Below are 20,797 nucleotides of genomic sequence, written 5' to 3' on the forward strand. Positions count from 1 at the left end.
TAGGCTCAAGTGATACTCCTGCCTTGGCCTCCAAAAGTGCTGGGATTATAGGCATGAGCCATCATGCCCAGCCCAAGCATAACTTTTGACTTTCCCCAAATTTACCCACTAATAGCCTACTGTTGACTACTAGAGGCCTTACTGATAACATAAAGTCAATTAACACATACTTTATATGTTATATGTATTATTATGTACTCTATTCTTACAATAATGTAAGTTAGAGAAAAAATGATAAGACAATTATAAGGAAGAGAAAATGTACTGACTGTTCATTAAAGGGAAGTGGATCATCATAAAGGTCTTCATCCTTGTCCTCTTCTTGTTGAGTAGGCTCAGGAGGAGGAGAAGGGGTTGTTGGTCTTACCGTGTCAGGGATGGCAGAGGCAGAAGAAAAGCCGTGTATAAGTGACCCACACAGTTCAAACCTGTGTTGTTCAAAGGTCAACTGCACCTGATTGTGGGGTGAAAGGCAGGTGTATTAGGAGGTAACAAAGGGTGGTGTATCTGTCACCAGTCATTACCATCATCTCTTTTTCTCTCCTAAGGACCCTTCAAGGAACCACAGGGCCTACAGGCTGACGGTAGCTAAGCTGGAACCTCCTCTCATCCCCTTCATGCCTTTGCTCATTAAAGGTAATCCTAATAAGATGCACAGGTCAAGCAGGTGATGAGTATTTGGGGAGGGAAATGAACAATACCTTGATAAGATTGATTACTTAGGGACAAATGATCGCTCCCATCCTTCTGCCGTCTTTGTCATCTCCTCTCAGTCCTGACATTTCAGAAAGGGTCAGAAAGATGACTGGAGGAGCAGGGATCCATGATTTGGAAAACTTGTTAGTGAAACAGAAGATTAGTTTAAAAATTTTACTAATCTCAGGTGAAGTGATTTAAAAAGTTAAACACCTAGCATTAAAGGAACTATTAACAGCTTTTTTCAACTGTAGTGTTATGCAAATCTGCCAGCATAATCTAATGGTGCTATTGTGCTTTCTTAGTATGACATATTTCCATTAGTGATTAGAATGTGGCTTTTATTTCTTTACAGATATGACATTTACTCATGAGGGGAACAAGACGTTCATTGACAATCTAGTAAACTTTGAAAAAATGGTATGTGCGGTATTATAACCTTAACCACAATGTGTTTTTAAAATAAATTTTGCATTTTTTCTAATAAAGGAAATAATTTCCATATATGCTGCCCTGTTAAAAAGGTAGTTGCACATAAAGGAGTTTTGAAATATTTGGTTCAAATTGGCTACCTATTCTATTCTGTCAGTTCTCTTTTGTGAAATTGAATAGTATTTGTGCTGTGGTTCACAGCAACAGCTGGCTTTTATGCCGTGTGTTTCCTCCTTGGCAGCCTGTTGCTGAAATGCACAAATGTTCTTGAGTGACTTCCATGTTGTTGTTTTGCTATAAGGTTTGTGGAGCTAGACTGCCCCAGGATGCCTTTGAAAGGTTTGTCTGCCAAGCCTGACTTTAGTGCCTGTAGGTAAAAGGCAACTCTGCGCCTTTATTGTAGAGGACTAATCTAAATGTGTATTGCTTGTCCCAATAAAGTTCGCTCAAGTTCAGAGAAGGAACATGAACATCTTTATAATTAAAAAAAAGTTTTTAATCTTGTTTTTAACATTTTTATATATTTATTTATTGTTGGAGACAGGGTCTTTCATTGTCACCCTGGCTAAAGTGCAGTGTTGTGATCATAGCTCACTGTAGCCTCAAACTCCTGGGCTCAAGTGCTCTTCCTGCCTCAGCCTCCCTAAGTGTTGGGATTACAGGCATCAGCCACTGCGCCTGGCCTAGAAAATTTTTTTCACAACAGATGTGGAACTGGCACATATTCAGTATTTTCTAGCCACCCTCCTCCTAGTCCTTACTCCTAGCAGGGGGAAAAGCAGGGTTATCTGGCTTAAGTTACTTTGCAATTTATTTTCTTATCTTCTGTGAAGCAATAAAGCAGAGCATGCCAAAACCTTTCTTTAGCTGCATAGTGCATGCTGATGGAATGATCATTGTCTTCCGAATCCTTTGGCTGCAACCTGGTGGATGGAGTGTTGGAGTGCTTTGTCTCTCTGTGGGTGAGCATTTGCCCGGTCATGAATTGCAGTGTGAATGTGGCGCTGTGGGAAAAGCCGAGGACCTGGAGTCTGGGAGACGTGAGGTTCAGTACACAGTTTCATCACTTTATACTTGCCCCTTAACTTCTCTGTGAGTCGGTTTCCCCAACAGAAAATGGGAATCATGCCCGGCCCATCTACCTCTGGATTATGTAAGCCATAAAGTGCTATTGACTTCTTATCAGAAAACTGTTATTCTAGCTGTTTCTTGAAATCAAGCTGGCACGTGTGACTCCAGGAGAATCTGAAACACCCTGCAGTCATCCTGTAAGGATCTGCAGCATTCAGCCCAGGGAATGCGCTTATTGCAAAGCCCAGTCTTGTCAAGTGCAGCTATTGCTGGGCACTATGTCTTAAGCTTCTTAGGAAGTAATACGAGTACACACTCCTCAAAGACACTTTGTACTAGACGGCAAGTATTTCCTCAGCAGTCTTCCTTCCCACCCCTCACACCAAAGGCAGGGTATGAACATCTTATTCCTGTGTCAATTTAATAATTGTTTGATCAAAGTAGACAACATTCTTTGCTAACTTATTAGTATGTATAATTAAACAATTCCTGACTTCCCAGAAAGAAAACCTGTTTTCCAGAAATGGAAGATTTGGCAAATGGGTAAAGAAACTTCTGGATTGCACTACACTTGATCTTAGCCAAAAGGCCGAGAAGCGATGAAACTTCTGGATTGCTTATGCAGAAATGCAAACTGAGGATTGGCTAAGCCACCCATTTAACTATAAAATATACATGTGTACAGAGATGTAGAAGTCAGGGTTTCCTAAAGAGTTTACTGAGCTTTAAGTTTTGATGACTATCATTCTCAGCAAACTAACAGAGGAACAGAAAACCAAACACCACATGTTCTCACTCATAAGTGGGAGTTGAACAATGAGAACACATGGACACAGGGAGCGGAACATCACACACCAGGGCCTGTCGGAGGTTAGGGAGCAAGGGGAGGGAGAGCATTAGGACAAATACCTAGTGCATGCAGGGCTTAAAACCCAGACGAGTTGATAGGTGCAGCAAACCAGAATGGCACATGTATACCTACATAACAAACCTGCACATTCTGCACATGTATCCTGGAACATAAAATAAAATAAAATAAAATAAAATTTTTTAAAGAAGTTTTGATGGCCAAAGTTAACTAAACTGAACAAATAAGAACAGCAAGGTATGCAAAGCCAGCCATCTGCTGGAGTAGATAAAAGTTTTTTCATCTGGGTTTTGAGATCTTGGTGTCCCATCCATAACCTGCAAGGAAAAGTCAAGGTCACATTCAGTGGATACTAGGAGAGCACCATTCCTCTCCCCATTTCTGCACTTCATACCCAGAGCAGTGGATTCCTCCATGCCTAGCACTAAGGAAAGAGATCCTTCCCATCTTGCTCTCACAGAGTCCACTTTTGCTGAAAAGCAATGAATAGCTAAGATAGCAAGCAGTTCAGCTTCATTAATGGAAACCTAAATTAATGATGGCATAAGCAAGATCAGCTTATTTCTTTCTCACTTAAAAGTTCAAGCAGGCCGGGTGCGGTGGCTCAGGCCTGTAATCCCAGCACTTTGAGAGGCCGAGGCGAGCAGATCACGAGGTCAGGAGATTGAGACCATCCTGACGAACACGGTGAAACCCCATCTCTACTAAAAATACAAAAAAAAAAAAAATTAGCCGGGCGTGGTGGCGGGCGCCTGTAGTCCCAGCTACTCGGGAGGCTGAGGCAGGAGAATGGCGTGAACCCGGGGGGCGGAGCTTACAGTGAGCCGAGATCGCACTACTGCACTCCAGCCTGGGAGACAGCGAGACTCTGTCTCAAAAAAAAAAAAAAAGTTCAAGCAGGTATGGTAGCCCTGCTACAGGATGCGATCGAGGCCCCGGTCTTCTCTCTTGCCATTTTTGCATCCACTTGGTTCAAAATGGCAACCTCCACCTCCACATTCCAACCACAGGGAAAGGGAAAGGAGAAGGTGAAGGCATGCTTCATCCCTTTTAAAGATAGGGAAGAAGTTACACTCACCACTTGCCTCATATTTTATTGCTCAGAAACCTAGTCCCATGAAAGGAAGGCTAAAACATGAAGCCCTTGTTTGAAGTATTCATGTGTCCCACTGAAAGTTAAGGGGTTTTATTCATATGAAAGAGAAAGGAAGAAAGGATATCAAAAGAGTACTGTTAGTTCTCTGTTCTAGCCACATGATACATTTTATCTCATTTGAGAAATTCTACTATAAGAAAGTTTCATTTTAGAATTGGCCTTCCAACTGGGTGTGGTGGCTCATGCCTGTAATCCCAGCACTTTGGGAGGCTGAGGCGGGCAGATCGCCTGAGGTCAGGAGTTCAAGACCAGCCTGGCCAACATGGTGAAACTCCATCTCTCTAAAAATACAAATATTAGCCAGGTTGATGGTGGGCACCTGTAATCCCAGCTACCTGGGAGGCTGAGGTAGGAGAATCGCTTGAACCTGGGAGGCAGAGGTTGCAGTGAGCCAAGATCCCACCACTGCACTCCAGCCTGGATGACAAGAGCAAGACTCCATCTCAAAAAAAAAAAAAAAAAGAATTGTCCTTCCACAAGTTAGATGTTACTGGAAAATGAAATGAAATTTCAAAATGATTTGATTATGTTTTCTAAGCAGGGTGCATGTTGCCAGGTTTCCAAAATTTTCTCCCCATAAACTAACCCACCCCTACCCCCATATCACCACCACTACCATCAGTGGCTGCTGTTATTACTGTGCGTCTTGGGAAAGGCTACATTTTCCTTTTCAGGCTGATGTCAGTGCCACTTCCCAGTCATCCATCATCAAGGCCCAGGTGCTGAGCAGAGCCGGCAGCCTCTGTGGGGCTGGTTGGCTGGGTCCCCAGAGGGAGCCCCTGCCAGAGGCAGAGATCACCAAGGTAGCCAGGAACACAGATACCTTTTCTTGGTGGCAGCATTGTACAGTCACAGCAAACCACAATGCCAACTCTAAGTGTTTTTATTTTGTACATATTCATTCAAAACATTTCTCTGAAATAGAACCAATCTCCTACATCTTCACCCTTGAGGTATGAAATAAGGATTAAAGAATTTGTTACTTATTGGTTTTCAGGATTTATGGGTATGAACAAAAGAGAATTCACACCCTGATCCTTATGCCAAAAAAAAGCAGACATTCTTTTATTTGGGGGGAACATAAAGGAATATTCAAAAAATGTTTGAATAAAGCCCTTCCTAGCTTTCTATGGCATACATGAATATTTATAACATTTAGCAGGTAGACTAGCAATGGATTAGAGGGTAATATGCTGGCCGCCTGCCACTATCCCAGGCTGCATAAAGCATGCTGATAGGAGATTGGTTCTATTTCAGACATACCCACATTTAGGTATATTTATTTATAAATATGATTTTTAAGGTAGTCATTTTATTTGGAATGAGAAGCATGGGGCAAACTTTTATACTTCTGTAAACATTACAGAAGCTAATTCATTAAGGAAGAGAAATGTTTTGAATCCTTTTATTTTTGTATCACTAAGCATGTCATTACATAATTAGCAACAATATGTTTTCTATCACCAATAATATTATTATAAGATTCACGGAGAGAGCACTTCACTTGTTACCTCAATCTATGGAAAAAAAGAATCTCTAAGTAAAAATCTATGTGTTCAAGTCCACCCTATTCCCAGACCTCTCCAACACAAAAGAAATCCATGGGAGTACTTTGAGAGCTTACATCTTTGTATAGATTTCACAGGCCAGGCTAAATGCAGATTTCCAAAGGGTATGCTTCAAAACAACATAACGTGTGGAGTGTCCAGGCAAAAGAATTTACTAAGAAATATAAACATCTAGAAAGTAACCTTGGGCCTTTAGGAGATTACCTGCAGTTGGGAAGAGAAAACATAAACATATGAAATATTAAAAATCCACAAAAGATATAAAAACTAGGTCACAATAGTAATAAAAGACGTCAGAAAGCAAAATGCAGGAAAGAAAACTTCATGCAGTTTTATCAATGGAAAATAAAACCACATTATATGCAATGACATAATATCAGAAGATCTAGACTAGCCCTAAGCACCTGTCCAGCCTCATCTGACACTTTGTCTTTTCTGTATCCAGTCCAAGTTGGTGAGACTGGCCTGCCTTCTTCTCCTTTTGGCCTCAGGGTTTTTTGCACTAGCTGTTACCTGTGCCTGAAATTGTCTTCCCCCAGTCGTCTGCTGTCTGGCTTCTCGTCAGTCAGGCCTCAGCTCACAGGTCCCCTCTCCAAATAGTCTTCCCTGACCACCCTTGTGGGAAGGGAAGAAGATCACACATCTTCCCTGATCTCCCCTCCTCCCTGTGGTGCTATGTCTGACCTCCTTGTAACACCGTTCCGCCACACCCAGCACTCTCCAACACAACCTTGCCTTGATAGGGGTTTCACAGCCTGAGATTATCTTCCTGCCTCTTCAATGTCTTCCCTACCAGAATGTAAGTGCCCTGGCCCAGGTATCTGGTTTGTCCACTGATATTTCTCCAGCACCATAAAAATATCTGACGCATTATTTCCCCAGCGCCCATAAAAATGTCTGGCACATCATAAGTATGCAAGAAGTACTTGTTGAATAAAATGTTAATGTTTCAGTGTTGGGCTTCGTGCACAAAAGCATTTTTCAAATATTTTATGTAATAAATCCAAAAGTGTTTTCTATTTCATTAGAAAATTGGATTAATCGGCCGGGCGCAGTGCTCACGCCTGTAATCCCAGCACTTTGGGAGACTGAGGCGGGTGGATCATGAGGTCAGGAGTTCAAGACCAGCCTGGTAAAACCCCATCTCTACTAAAAATACAAAAATTAGCCAGGCGTGGTGGCAGGCGCCTGTAATCCCAGCTATTCAGGAGGCTGAGGCAGGAGAATTGCTTGAATCCAGGTGGCAGAGGTTGCAGTGAGCCAAGATCGTGCCACTGCACTCCAACCTGGGCAATAGAGTGAGACTCCATCTCGGAAAAAAAAAAAAAAGGAAAGAAAATTGGATTAACCAAAATGTCCCACAGTGTTTTGCATAACTGAGACATTACAAAAGATGACTTTCCCTTAGCCTCTGTTCCTAACCAGACATTATTCTGTCCCGCCTCCTCCCTGTGGTGCTGTGTCTGTCCTCCAGTGTCCCTCCCTGAGTACATAGAGGTATACATGCTCTACACATGCCTGGAAAGGCACCTGAACTGTCTTCTCCCATGGTCATCATATGTACCACATACCATAAGCATCATGCATGTGTTACACACATGCATATCTGCATGTCACACACTTCTTGGATACTAAAGATCTGTAGGGAGACAGGACTCAGGGCTCCTCCTCAATGATGCAACAGTAAAGGCTAGTTCAGGTTCAGTTTCCTTTTATCTCTCGTCCTCACTGTGCCCTGCCATTTGGTTGCTATCACAGGCACAATCTTTGCTAGGTGAGACACTTTGTATTTCTGGATCTTGTGAAAAAAAAATTCTTGTCCCAAATATGTGGAGGTCTGAGTGAAATAATCAAATGGTGTAAATGTGGTTTTACACATGCTAAGCAAGGAGTAATTAACAAAGATCCTATGTATTTGACAGGCGTAGGTCTGGAGACAGAATCAAATCAGCAGAGGCAGAAATGTAAGAAAAAGCAATCTTGCAAACATTAAGAGCAAGGATGGTAAAGATCTTAAGGGGCAACAGAAGGAAAGATTAAAACTGTTGAGGGCAGGCATTTAGAAGAGGCCTGATGGTGAGGAGCCACTTCTTGAGGGATCTGAGCAGAGGCGGAATAACAGGCTAAGAGGAAGGCTATTGTGGCCGCTGTCTGGAAGCGGGAGGTCCTAGAGTGGCACCAATGAGGTGGCGTGGCCTAGAGGGCCTGCCGGGCAGAACTTGAAGAATAAAGTCTTCTCCTCTTCCTCAGTGGGAGAGCAAAGGGGAACTTGGACTAGGGCACAAGAGTCAGTGCAAGCTGGCCAGGAAGGTAGAGGCAGCCACAAAGTCCTGGTAGGCTATGTCATGTCTTTACAGGAGTGAAAGTGGAACTTGGCTGGCCTGCTCCTGAGGGGAGGACACCACAGAAGGGTGACGCCTGCCAAGAGCCAGGCCGCAAAGGCCCAGTCTGAGAACAAGGTACCTCTGATACCTCAGCGGACTCAAGGGAAATTCCCTGCATCAGAGCTTGAGGGAAATTTGTGTTTAGGATGCTGGCCTCAGCGCCTCTGGCTTGTGCCAGGCCGAGGTGCAGACAGTGGTCACCCCTTCCTCTGGATGGTGTCTTTGTACTGGTCACTCTGATGCAGGCTGACCCCTAAATTGGGGCTCAGCTGGGGAGAGTTCTTGGCTTTCCTAAGGAAGGAATTTAAGAGCGAGCTGACAATGAAGGACAGCAAGTTCATGAGAGAAACAGTATACAGGAAAACAGCTGCTCCATAGACCGAGCAGCACTGTCTCATAGGCAGGGTAGCATGGAGTAGCACTCACAGAGTGCTGGCCGGCTCTATTTATACCGACTCTAGTTACATGCTAACTAAGGAGCGGGTTTTTCACAAACTTTCTGGAAAAGGGGCCAGGAGTTCCTGGAACCATCTAAGATAGCTTCCCGGTCATTGCCGTGGCATTTGTAAACTGTCATGGCGCTGGGGGGTCGGGGGGTGGGTTGTCTTATGCGAATGCATTATAATTCCTAGTCCTAGCTGGTTTGGGCTGGTTTATTTGCTACATCAGCAGGGTGGTGACCAAGGCTGGGAAAACAAATCCTGCTGATCTTCTACCTCCACTCTGCAACACAGGCCCCAGGAAGGACATCTACTTCTGTGCCCCTCTGTTTTCAGCTCTAAAGAAAAATAGACTTGTGACATAGTCACGGAGTTCTTCACTCACCACATCGTTTTTCCTTTCTGCACTTCCCTCCTCAAGTGCATGTCCTGAGGGGAATTCATCAGCTTTCAGTTGGGCCCATCTCAAAGCCCTGTAGGCCACGAACTGTAGGAACATATTCATTTTTGCACATAAGCTCCGAAGACCTGTACTTGGGATTAGTCCCAAGAAACATCAGATTAAGTGTGGCAACAGGGGAGTTCAATTTGTTCCCCTACACGGATCCAGAGTGCCTTCTAAAGGAGGCGCTCTAATGTGGGGCATGTTTGCCCCACATTTACTCCTGAATTACCAATTGCTGTCTTAATGAGCTATTTGCTCACGGGAATGTGTCATAAACCTCAGGCTGGCTACCAGGGAAAAAAAGATGAGAATCTGTCCTTTGGAGTAGTCAGATATTCCCCCCCGGCCTGGCATTATAGAAAATTGCCTGGCCGGCTCCAGGCAGGCCAACCTGCTCTGGCAGGACTGTGAAGCACAGGGTGTAATTTTTGGTTTCACCGGTGCTGCAGCAGTTGGATAATGAAGCCTATATCTCTTTAACCTTCGTTTCTGCCAGGCTAGACTGCGAGCACCAATGAATAAACAGCTGTCTGCCGTCAAAAATAACATAGGCTGAAGTTTGTGGAAAGATAGACTCTAACTAGATGGTTTTAGTTTTTAAAATCCTCCACTCTGGTCCAAGAAATCAACTATACATGCACAGAGCAGAAAGCTGCATCCACACAGCAGCTCAGCAAAGGAGGCTGAGAGGTTTAATTCATAAATACTTCAACAGATGTCAGTGGCATGACTTCTTTTTAACTGTAGGCCCAGTATAGCATCATCTAGATCAAGGAAAGAAGAAAGATCATAATTTCTCTGCACTTTACAATTTGTTTAGTCTAGGGCACCATACTAGAGACAGTTCGGAAGAGAACCAAAACTGTCCTATGAAGAATTGTTGAAGAAATTGAGAATATTTAGGCTGAACAAGAAAAGATCTGGGGGTGTGCAGATATCCATAACAGTTATATTCAAGTATTTGAAGACTTGTCCTGTTAAAAAGAAATTAAACGTGTTTGCTGTTGGGTCATTGCCATGGCATTTGTAAACTGTCATGGTGCCGGTGGGAGTCTTACGCAAATGCATTATGAGCTCCAAGGATAAATGAGCGAAAAGTAAAGGGAGAAAGACTTTAACTCAAAATGATAAGTTTTAATAATCAGAGATGTCTAACAATGAAAGAGGCTATTTTTGAAGGTAATGAGTTACTCATTGCTGGATGCATTCAAACAGTGGGAGAGCCACTGTTTATAGGCAGGCTGTAGAAAAAGCATTGTGCACTCTGGAGATGGTTCAAGGAGGTGAGTTCTGAAGTCTCTTTCAGCAACTCAGAAGAGTGCCTTGTAGTTGGGTGTAGTTGTCAGTAACTGCTTAATATTACATGTGTTAATGGGTGCAAAAGGAGGTGAAGTTAAAATATTAAGTTAACCCTTCTTTGGCCTTGTGAAAGCATTTGTAACTATGCATTGACCAGCAATGCTAGTTGGATTCACACATCATAACTGTGGGTTCACACCATTAAACATTATTGTCCGGACCTCACAAAGGAAAAGAATGGACCTCGTTGTAAAGCCAGATTTGGATTTCGAAGTTAAACTGAAGTTATCTTTGAGAACAATTAAAAAGGATACGTCAAAATTAAAACCATTGTTAAAATTAATCAAAGATTTAGAAAGGTAGAATGAACTTCAGGGCTGGAAATTACTGATTTAAACAATTGTTCTCACATTTTAAACTACATAATGAGCTAAAAATTATGAAGTCTCAGAGTATAGCTGTAAAGAGTAGCATAAAACCAAAGTCAGAATGAAATGTTTTAGCTTTCAAAACTAAAAAGCAGAACAATTACTCCCTACAAAATGGTATAGGAAGAGGTTTCTGACCCCTGCTAATTGTTTTATTGTTCTTCAGAGGGGCATACTGGCAGCATTTCCCAGGGTTTTCAGTAATTATACTCCATTCAATATCTGAAGAATTACAATAATTCTACATGGAATATACTTGTGCCCTTAAGATGCAAAGCCTTTAGAGAAGTGAAAAAACAACTTAAAAGTAAATTAGCAGGGAAGTTATCATAGTTACTATTTATTTCACGGCTCCATATATCAAGGGCTAATCATACATTGTACGTTACATTTTCTGGGAGGGATTTGTGATATGTTTCTCATGCTGATCAACAGATGGATGTGTCAGTTTTTAGGATCTTTGATGACCTGAAGTTCTAACTTTTCCGATTGCCTCTTTGTGTGTGAAATTATCCAATGCAGGTACATGTCACTTCAGGCTTGCTAGAGTCCTCAAAGCAGTAGCATTCAGTGAGGTATTATGATGCTCGCAGATAATATATTTGTAAGGCCTTGACTCATCTATGATTTTTTTTTACGCTATGTAAGCTTTCTCAAAGTCATTTTCTTATACTTTGGCAAGCCAAGGGTCTGTGAGAGAAGAAAGGGATGACTAGAATTACATAGCTGCTCAGAGATCAGGGAGTCTCTTACCCTGGGTGGAACCTTATCCATTTTCTGCTAGTGTTGTAATTAATCTATTATCTCTACAGGACCCCCTTTAGAGCCTGAGCAGTAAGGTGTCCTGAAACATACATAGTGACCAGGAGTGCCAGCTATTATTCAGATACCGTGACATTCTGGCTAAGAAACGGAGCGTAGGTCTCATCAGTGTTTTTCCCCAGGGGATAGGAGTCTCTGTTTCTGTCCATTTTCTTTTCTCTTTTCTTTTGTTTTTAGAGCTCAGCACTAAAGATTCCCTTTTAAGTCTTTATTGCAACCAAAACTTTACAAAGAAATTAAGATGATCACTTAGTGACCAAATTTTAAAAGGTCAAGTTATAATCTGTCCAGTTGGTTGAATACATGCTTTTTAAAAAGTGTTTTAAAATGCAAATGTCATGGAAAATAGTCGCAATGCAATGTGAAAAATTTCGAATCATAATAAAATATGTATGTACTATATGAATTCAAATTTTTTGAAAAACATGTTTTTATATATTTTTAAATACAAGAAGGCTATATGCCAAAATATTAACAAGATTACTCTGTGAAGTAATATTCTAAGTGATTTTTACTTTGCTCTCAACATTTTCTGTATTTTCTGAATTTCTTTTTTTTTTTTTTTCTTGAGACAGAGTCTCGCTCTGTCGCCCAGGCTGGAGTTCATTGGCGCGATCTCGGCTAACTGCAAGCTCCACCTCCCGGGTTCACGCCATTCTCCTGCCTCAGCCTCCCAAGTAGCTGGGACTACAGGCACCCGCCACCACGCCCGGCTAATTTTTTGTATTTTTGGTAGAGACGGGGTTTCACCGTGTTAGCCAGGATGGTCTCGATCTCCTGACCTCGTGATCCACCCGCCTCGGCCTCCCAAAGTGCTGGGATTACAGGCGTGAGCCACTGCGCCTGGCCTATTTTCTGAATTTCTAAGATGCGTATATGTCCATGTTATAATCAGAAAGGAAGAAGAAAGGAGGGAAGGAGGGAATCAAATCATTAGGATTAACATTAAAATGCAAACTTTTGCTGGAAGATTAGAGAGGTCAGTAATACAGAGTGTGTAGCAAAAATGTAAAGGTAGAATATTTTGACTTGCTGTTCAGTCAATGTAATCTCATACCTCATTAGTGGGTCTTATTTACTGTGAGGAACTTAACAAGCTAACCCTTCTCCAAATCTAGGATAGTTACAGATTCTCTTACAAATTCATGGCAACCTCAAGAAAGGATGGTGAAAAAGCACTAATGTACAGTCTCAGGCATGATAGATGCTTTTTACATCATGGGGAAAATGCCAACAATTATGAGAGTTATGCCATTAATATTCCTTACCTGAAAATGCCTTGTATGTATGTGGGTACCCCTTTGAAATAATTAAGTTATACATCAGCTAGTTGCCTTCAGATAGTCAACATCTCAGAACATGTCACTTCTTATGGTACCAAGTATTGCAGAAATGGTTTGTTTTCCTTTTTGAATTGTACTCTACACTTACTTGAATTTCTATCTTTCTTTTTTCTATATTCCTTTTAGCGCATGATTGCAAATACGGCCAGAACAGTGAGATACTACAGGAGCCAACCCTTCAGTAAGTTAAGTGCTGCCACCTCTTACACTGTAGATGTTGGTGATTAAGTTCTTCTTAATGAGGCCATTGAGACACCCTTGGAGCCTGGGAAATATCTGACTGTGTCAGAGACACTTTGGACCATGAATTCCATGAGATAGGGGCCTTGAGTTTAAATATTTTTTTTTGCTGTTTTAAACTAGAACATATTTACATTGTTGTGAAACTAGAAAATAACCATAGGAATATTATTTTGTGAATGAATTTAAAGAGAGTTAATTTGCTCTATCCAGCGCAGCTGGAGACAACTAAAGTACGACTGCTAACAAATCCTGCCTCAAACCAACTCTCTTTATGACTCATTGCTCCATGTTGAGAAACTCACATCAGCCCTTGATGACTCAGTTCAGTCAATTATAAACCAGGAAAGATAATATTTATTGTCTTTCAGTGTGTTGCAAGAATGCATTAATGTTTATAGCACATTCGTAAAAGGTCCTAAAACAGCATTTCATATTGTATTTCTAGTATTCCCACATGAATTTGAGGTGCTCTTTTAAAATCTGAACATCTATCACAAGAACTGGTATAATACTTTAATATAAAAAGATTACTAATAATAAATAACAATTTTAGTCTGTTGGGAGTTAAGTTGCATCATAGCACCAGATGGTCATACTAGACCGGTGCTACTGTTTCTTCTGGGCTGGGACTTTGGGGGTGGAGCTTTGGCTCCCTCAATCTGGTCTGGAAGTGAGAAGGTGAACACTAAAGGTTTTTGCTAAGCTCATTGTATGAGTCACTTGAAGAAATTTATCTCATTAACTCAATATGATACTATGACATAGACATGAATCTGAGGCTGCCAGTACCATCTCCTCCAATAAACCCAGTGCTAAGAGACTACGATGTTCTTGTTTTATTAGTCAGAGTTGTTTGTTCTTCCTAGAGCAGGACTGGCTCATGGCCAGATTTGCTAACATGGGACACCAGAACTACTAAATGTTCATTTTTTAATGAATAGGGAGGAAAAATATAAGAAAAATAACATTGATTTGGGCAGCAACTGATTCAAATGATTGTGCCTTCTCTGACTTCCAAAATGTGAATAGCCTTGCAGATCATCAACTATTCTTATGTGGATTCAGCCAGAATTAAAGCGTCTCCTGTGTTTTCATCTATTAATTTACTTTGTGTTTAAAGATGTGATTGTAAAGCAGTTGTACAAGTGAAAACAAGAATAGATAAGTGACACCAGTTACAACCAGAGTTTATAATCCCAAATCCATGGACTTTCAGCAGCGGGGATAAAGGGGGACCCTGAAATTATATGCCAAATCGTGTGTGCCTGAGGGGGTTTATAGCCTTAAGAAGGATTTCAGTGAGGCTCAAGAACCATAAAATAATGTGCTTTGTTCTGTGAGCTTCTTTGGAAGTAAATCTTGCATTCTTCTATGTCTCCTCATAGAGAAGCCAAGGGGAAAATTTATTTAAAAAGAAAAAACTTCACTGCATTTGTTGAAGTTACCAGTAACTGCTGGTAAACAACAGCTGTTCAGCTCTGAAGTCAACAATCTATAGATAAAGCTATAGGAATAGATTCACAAACACTGTGGGAATGTGTACAATGTAATTACAGTATATTGTACATGTAGAGTACACTGCCAGTGAGAAGTGGAGGAAATTAGACACAATGTGCTCTGCAGTTTGCTGTGGTATTATTTCTATGTGATAATTATACTGATGAGTTTCTTCTCATAGCGGGCAGGGGCATGTATGTCTTCTCTCTGCTTTTCTGCCTTCAGACCTGCAACACTCCCCTTCACCCCTTGTGCAGATGGCATTCTAATTGTCTTTGGGAGTGCTGTGTGGATCTAGCCGGAGCAACCAGACTGCAGAAGGCAGTGTACTGTGGTGGAAAGAACCCCAGTCAGGAGCCAGGGTCTGGCTCTGCCACTCCGGGTGTCCCCTTAGGCCAGGGGCCATACGCAGTGATGCATAAAATGGAGGTGGCCCACAGAGGTGTTGGGTCTAAAGATAGCATTTTTTTCCCTTTTATTTTGAAATAATGTCACCATTTTAAAATTGGGAGAATTCATGAAGAAGAAATCCAGATTTCCCATTTCTTAACAAAAAAATAAAAAAAAAAAGGAAGATCTGGCAACTCTAGGCACAGATTCCCCCGTGGCAGCAACATGCAGAAGCCAGGTCATCACTTCCAGAGGGACCTGTGTTTCCAGTTCACCACCTTCTAGTCTGGCTTTCCTTATTCATGTACGTTCCCTGCGAGGGCTGAGTGCATTGGCTCATCATTCAGCCCTGATCTTCATGAAATCGGTTAACCTCAGTTGCTCACATGCTTGGGGTGTGCATCAGAATAGAATGGTAGCTGAGTTTTCGGAGCAGATAGCATCAAAGAATCAAAGGTCTAGCAGAAGTCATAACTTCAGCCTGTGAGTTGGGTTTTTTTTCTGAATATGGAGAGTCTCTAAGAACATACAATCTGTATAGTAATGCTGTATACTGTGTGCAGGTAAAGAGGGGAGTCAGGACTCTGTAGTCTCACTGGCTTGCTTCAGTCTGGCCTAGATGTTAAGAGCTTTTGTGAGGGGCTAATGAAAACTGTCTTTTGACGTTAGTCTTCATCTGGATCAAAGGAGGCAGAGACACAGAGTGTGAGACAGAGACCTCTGGAAAGGGAAACAATTTTAATCTATACCTGGGGGCTATCGGACACATGCTTCCCTTTTAATCTGGTGCCATTTTTTTTTTTACAACATGCAATTCAAAGGAGAATGATCAAAAGAGGTGATTCCAGGGAAGAAAAGAAAATTGGAGGGTAGGAAGGAGGAGACGGAACAACCAAGTGGAAACGTTTCAATGATTGTAGTGTGTTGAAAGGTCTTGAGGGAACCCAGGAACCTACGATAAATGTAATAAATAATTGGAGAAGTAAGATTGTATCTTATATACATATATTACAAAATGCCAATTCTGCCCTTTCCTCTTTCAACAGATCCTGATGCAGCTCAAGCTAATAAGAACCATCAGGATGTCCGGAGTTATGTACGGCAATTAAATGTGATTGATAACCAGAGAACTTTATCACAGATGTCACACAGATTAGAGCCTCGTCGACCATAGACATTTCAAATGCCCAGAGCAACAGTTTTTCTCCCGTCCATAATCTTTCAAAAATGCCATTTATGCTACTACCGACTGTATTGCCACTAGAGAATTCTACGAAACAAGCAAAAACACATCCTGAGACACCTCAGGGCTGCATTCAGCTTACCAGCTACCTGGCAAGAGAAGGAATTATTTGACTTGCCTAAAGCTTACACACTCTAGCTTAGGAATCCCCAGTTTGTGGTTACCCTGTTTCATTTCCACTTGTGCCATCTTCTTTGCTGAAGTGTTGAATAAGGCCCACGTGAAGAGTTTGGTACAAATACCCTTGTCAAGAGAACTAGCAAGCCCCTGACATTTTTTTCTAAGAGTGTTTATGGGATGAGATGTGCTACAAATGGGATAGATTTGGGTAAAATTTTAACTCAACATCTTGATTTGGAGCCTGGGGTTTGGGGAAGGTGTTGAGGAATCTATAGAAGTCCAAATTATAGGTTGTATTCTTCCATCTTCATCGTCTTACCTCTGAAGGAATAGAACCTGACCACATTATTATGAAACATTATGGCTGTTTATGTAATTTAGGGAGGACTGGTCTGTAATTTCTGAATGATGTATAGAATAATATTTATGTTTACAATGTAACTTTTCAAAATTTACAAATCAGCATTGTATACATAAGAATTCCACTAAGAAATGCCAAGGTTCTTAAATTTGCCAGCGTTAAAGTAGAAAATAACATTTCAGAAGAGCACAATATGCACAAAACATTTTTCAAAATTGAAATGTTTTCCTGGGCATTAAAAACCTTTACTATTGGCTACAAATTTATTGTACCTGATGAAAAAATATTTTCTGGACTTAAATGTTATTACAAATATCTTAATTTTCAGCAATTGTTTTGCACTTTCAAAGATTGTAAATAGTTCATTCAATCAATGGTATAGAGTTATTTATTTGCTACATAATAGATATTGTGCCAAATAATTACTTTTTATTTATTTTATTTAGTATGTAATTTTGAAGTACATTTTTTCCTGTTTTCACAATCAGACTACATTTAATGTGTAGGAATTGTATGTATGTATATCTTCTGTAAATAACATCTAGTATCTTCACTAAATATAATTGTTGACAAGAAATGATTGTGTTCATCTCAATTCCTATAATATGAAAGGGATAACCATTTGGTGTGGTGGGGTATTGGATCTTTTAATGACACAAAATTCACATATTATAAAATTCATTCTTTTAAAGTGCAGAATCCAGTGATTTTTAGTATATTTACAAAGTTGTATAGCTAACCATCATCAGTATCTAATTTCAGAACATTCTCCTCATCCCTAAAAGAAACTCTGAACTCATTAGCAGTCACTTCTTCATCTCCTCTCCTTCCAACCTCTGGCAACCATGAATCTGCTTTCTTTGTCTTTAGATTTACTCTGGATGTTTCATCTGAGTGGAATCATACAGTATGAGGCCTTTTGTGTCTGGTTTCTTTCACTTAGCATAATGTTTTCAAGGTTGACCATATTATAGCTTGTACCAGTACTTCATTTATTTTTATGGCCATGTAATATTCCATTCTATAAATATACTACATTTTGTTTATCCGTTTATCAGTTGACAGACATTTGTCTGTTGTGTTCACTTTTTGGCAATTAGGAGCATTGCTGCTCTGAAGGGGCACTGGATTTTAGAGCTCCCTGGTGTGGGGCCTCATGCCATTTCTCAGTGATTTAAGTACTTAGCAAATATTTGATGAAGAGATATCCAAAATTATTTAAATTCCAGACATGCCTCTATTTTTTGTAATAAGTCAGCATTTTCCAGAGTGTGTTCCAGCCTATTCTAGTCTCACAAGTTCACATACTGTCCCTCCAAAAGCAAACACACACATGCAAAGCCAAAAACAAAACCAAGATTCTATCTTCAAATAAATGTGGGGACCACTGCATAATATACCCCATTCATAGAAATGATTCCCAGTATTCACTCACACATTAAAGGCTCTGAGAAGTCCTATTGTAATCCCTTTTAACATCCCACAATTAAAGTCCACTTTGAGAAATGCCAAGGCAGGCAAATGCCTCTCTGTGTTCATTCATATAAAATTTCAAGGTCCCCAGAACCAGAGGTGGTGTTTTCTGTGGTGTTACACCTGCCTCTGGAGGCAAGTGCAGTGCTTGGGATTTACTAGACAATAAAAGAAGGTCACTGAATAAATTTTCTTGAAATCATTATCGTTCAGTATTTCACTATTTGATAGACCTCAGTGTCAGCTGCAAAGGTTCCACTTTTATATATTTTCCTTTAGATATCCTTTATAGTTTCTTTTCTAGATAATTTACAAAGACGATGAATGAAGCTGGGAGCCCGTTCCTGGGGCATCCTTGCTCTTGTTTTGCTTGTCTTTATTCCTACTTTACTGAAAGCTAGCATTCTATATACAGCAGCACTTTTCCCCAATTCCTTGGTTACTGCCAACTTATGACCTTATTTTAATGTAGTTTCAACATTAATCAAAATTGATACATATTCCCCTATGTATGTTCCCCTTGTTCTTCCACATGAGAATAACTTACTATACTTAATAAAGGTAAGACATTTTTAATTATTTCTAGCTTCTTTGAAAATGCATTAAACTCCATTCTTGAAGGTAGCAGTGGTGAAATAATAGAATTCACACTCTAAAAATGTAGAGTAGTAGCCAAGCAACCCTTCCTGAGGCAGAAGATGCAGTTAATAGTTTAAAACTTGCAAACAAGCCAAAAGAAAATGAGATGCCTACAGGGTCACAAGAAGGATAATGAGGTTTGCTGGAAGATGTGAAAAAGAAGAATGTTTTTACCAAAAGCGCCTGTAGAAAATTATACATTTGAGTGTTTAACATACCTATTTAGCAAGGTCACTGGCATAGTTTACAGGAGCTAAGCTTTTCCGGCAATTTTTGAATACCATGCAGGTTAAATATACTCCTCTTGAATTCACTGGCATTTCCTCTGAAGATATGGATGGAGATCAATGACTACCAGTGTGAGAAAATTAAACAGAGTGTCATTTTAGTTTCAAATTGTGCTCCGAATAATAATAAAAAAAATCAGCCTGGAATATGCAGTGTGGTAAAATGAACCCCTACCTCGAATAGCTTTCCTCTTACTGTCAATCTAGAGTGCATTACATTTCTTGCTTTAGAGTAATCTTAATCTGTCCTACATTGAAAATTGTGATATTAGATGAACAGTTACCTTATCCCTTACTTCTAAACTGGAAAAAAGCCTTTAACTTAGGTATTGTTAGTCACTTTTCTATTCATTCATTCATTCATAGAAAATAATGATTGAAGTGCTTACTGAGTGCCCTCTGTGGACACAGAATTCAATGGTGAGGACAACTAGAGCAGGCCCCTGTTCTCCTGGGGCTTATCATTCAGTGGAGGAGACAGGTTAACCAAATAATGATGTGAACAAAGAAATATAAAAATGCTTCCCGCTGGGTGCAGTGGCTCTACACCTGTAATCCCAGCACTTTGGGAGGCCGAGGCGAGTGGATCATGAGGTCAAGAGATCAAGACCATTCAAGAGATGCGGTGAAACCTCGTCTCTACCGGAAATACAAAAATTAGCTGGGCATGGTGGTGCATGCCTGTAGTCCCAGCCACTTGGGAGGCTGAGGCAGGAGAATCACTTGAACCTGGGAGGTGGAGGCTGCAGTGAGCCGAGGTCACGCCATTGCACTCCAGCCTGGCAACAGAGTGAGACTCTGTCTCAAAAAAAAAAAAAAAAAAAAGAATGCTTCCAAGGAAGGATATGGTGTTGCAAGAGCGTGTAATAAGGGAATTTAACCTGATCAGAGGCAAGGAAAATGTTCCCTGTGAAAGTGACAGTTGAGCTGAGCTCTGAAAGATGTGAGTGCTGGCTAAGAAAGAGGAGGAGAATGTTCTAAGCAGGAAGTAACATTGGCAGTAAGGGACAGCAAGCTCACCGTGGCCAATGGAGATTGAAGGAGACAGCATTTCCAGATGTGCTGGAGAGCTAAGAAGGGCTCAGAGCATGTAAGGCCTATGCAGACCTTTGGGAAGTCATTGAAGAGCTTGAGGCAGGGCGTTGCATTTCCAATGGTGAGCCCTTGAACGTCAGGGCCACTGCTTTCTGTGTACCACACTGCCCAAGACACTTGGTAAGGGCCATCCCTAATTCCTTAGTTACTTTATTAAGAAGGCTTAAAGGTAGAGCAGAGGGAACTGTGGAGAATGCAAGCATTCAAAAGCAGTAGTGGACCCAGACACCCATACAGACAAACATCATCCCTTCTCCTGACTAAGTCTACACTGGGCCACTTTTTACTTTTTTATTGTGGTAAAAGATATACAACATACAATTTACCACTTAAAGCCTTTTTGAGCAAATAATTCAGTGGCATTTAGTACATTCACCTTGTTGTACAGCCATTGCTGCTATCTATCTCCAAAACTTTTTCAACATTCCAAACTGAAATTCTGTGCCCATCAAACATTAACTCCCCATTTTTCCTTCCCTCCAGCCCTTGGTAACCAC

The 20,797-nt window shown here is 40.9% G+C and overlaps 1 protein-coding gene across 4 annotated transcripts in view; it reads left to right on the forward strand.

The window, feature by feature from the left end:
* The window catches only part of RAPGEF4 (Rap guanine nucleotide exchange factor 4), a 331,431-nt gene extending 314,048 nt beyond the window's left edge, over positions 1–17,383 (forward strand). For all 4 annotated transcript variants that reach the window (XM_030803682.1, XM_030803683.1, XM_030803684.1 and 1 more), the window contains 4 exons: positions 549–636; positions 1,052–1,116; positions 13,079–13,133; positions 16,129–17,383. In XM_030803682.1, the coding sequence (XP_030659542.1) occupies positions 549–636; positions 1,052–1,116; positions 13,079–13,133; positions 16,129–16,256 (336 nt within the window). In that variant the 3' untranslated portion in view covers positions 16,257–17,383. The remainder of the gene's footprint in view (positions 1–548; positions 637–1,051; positions 1,117–13,078; positions 13,134–16,128) is intronic.
* Positions 17,384–20,797: the final 3,414 nt, after the last annotated feature.

The sequence above is a fragment of the Nomascus leucogenys genome, chromosome 22a (genome assembly GCF_006542625.1).
Source record: "Nomascus leucogenys isolate Asia chromosome 22a, Asia_NLE_v1, whole genome shotgun sequence".
Classification (NCBI taxonomy): domain Eukaryota; kingdom Metazoa; phylum Chordata; class Mammalia; order Primates; family Hylobatidae; genus Nomascus; species Nomascus leucogenys.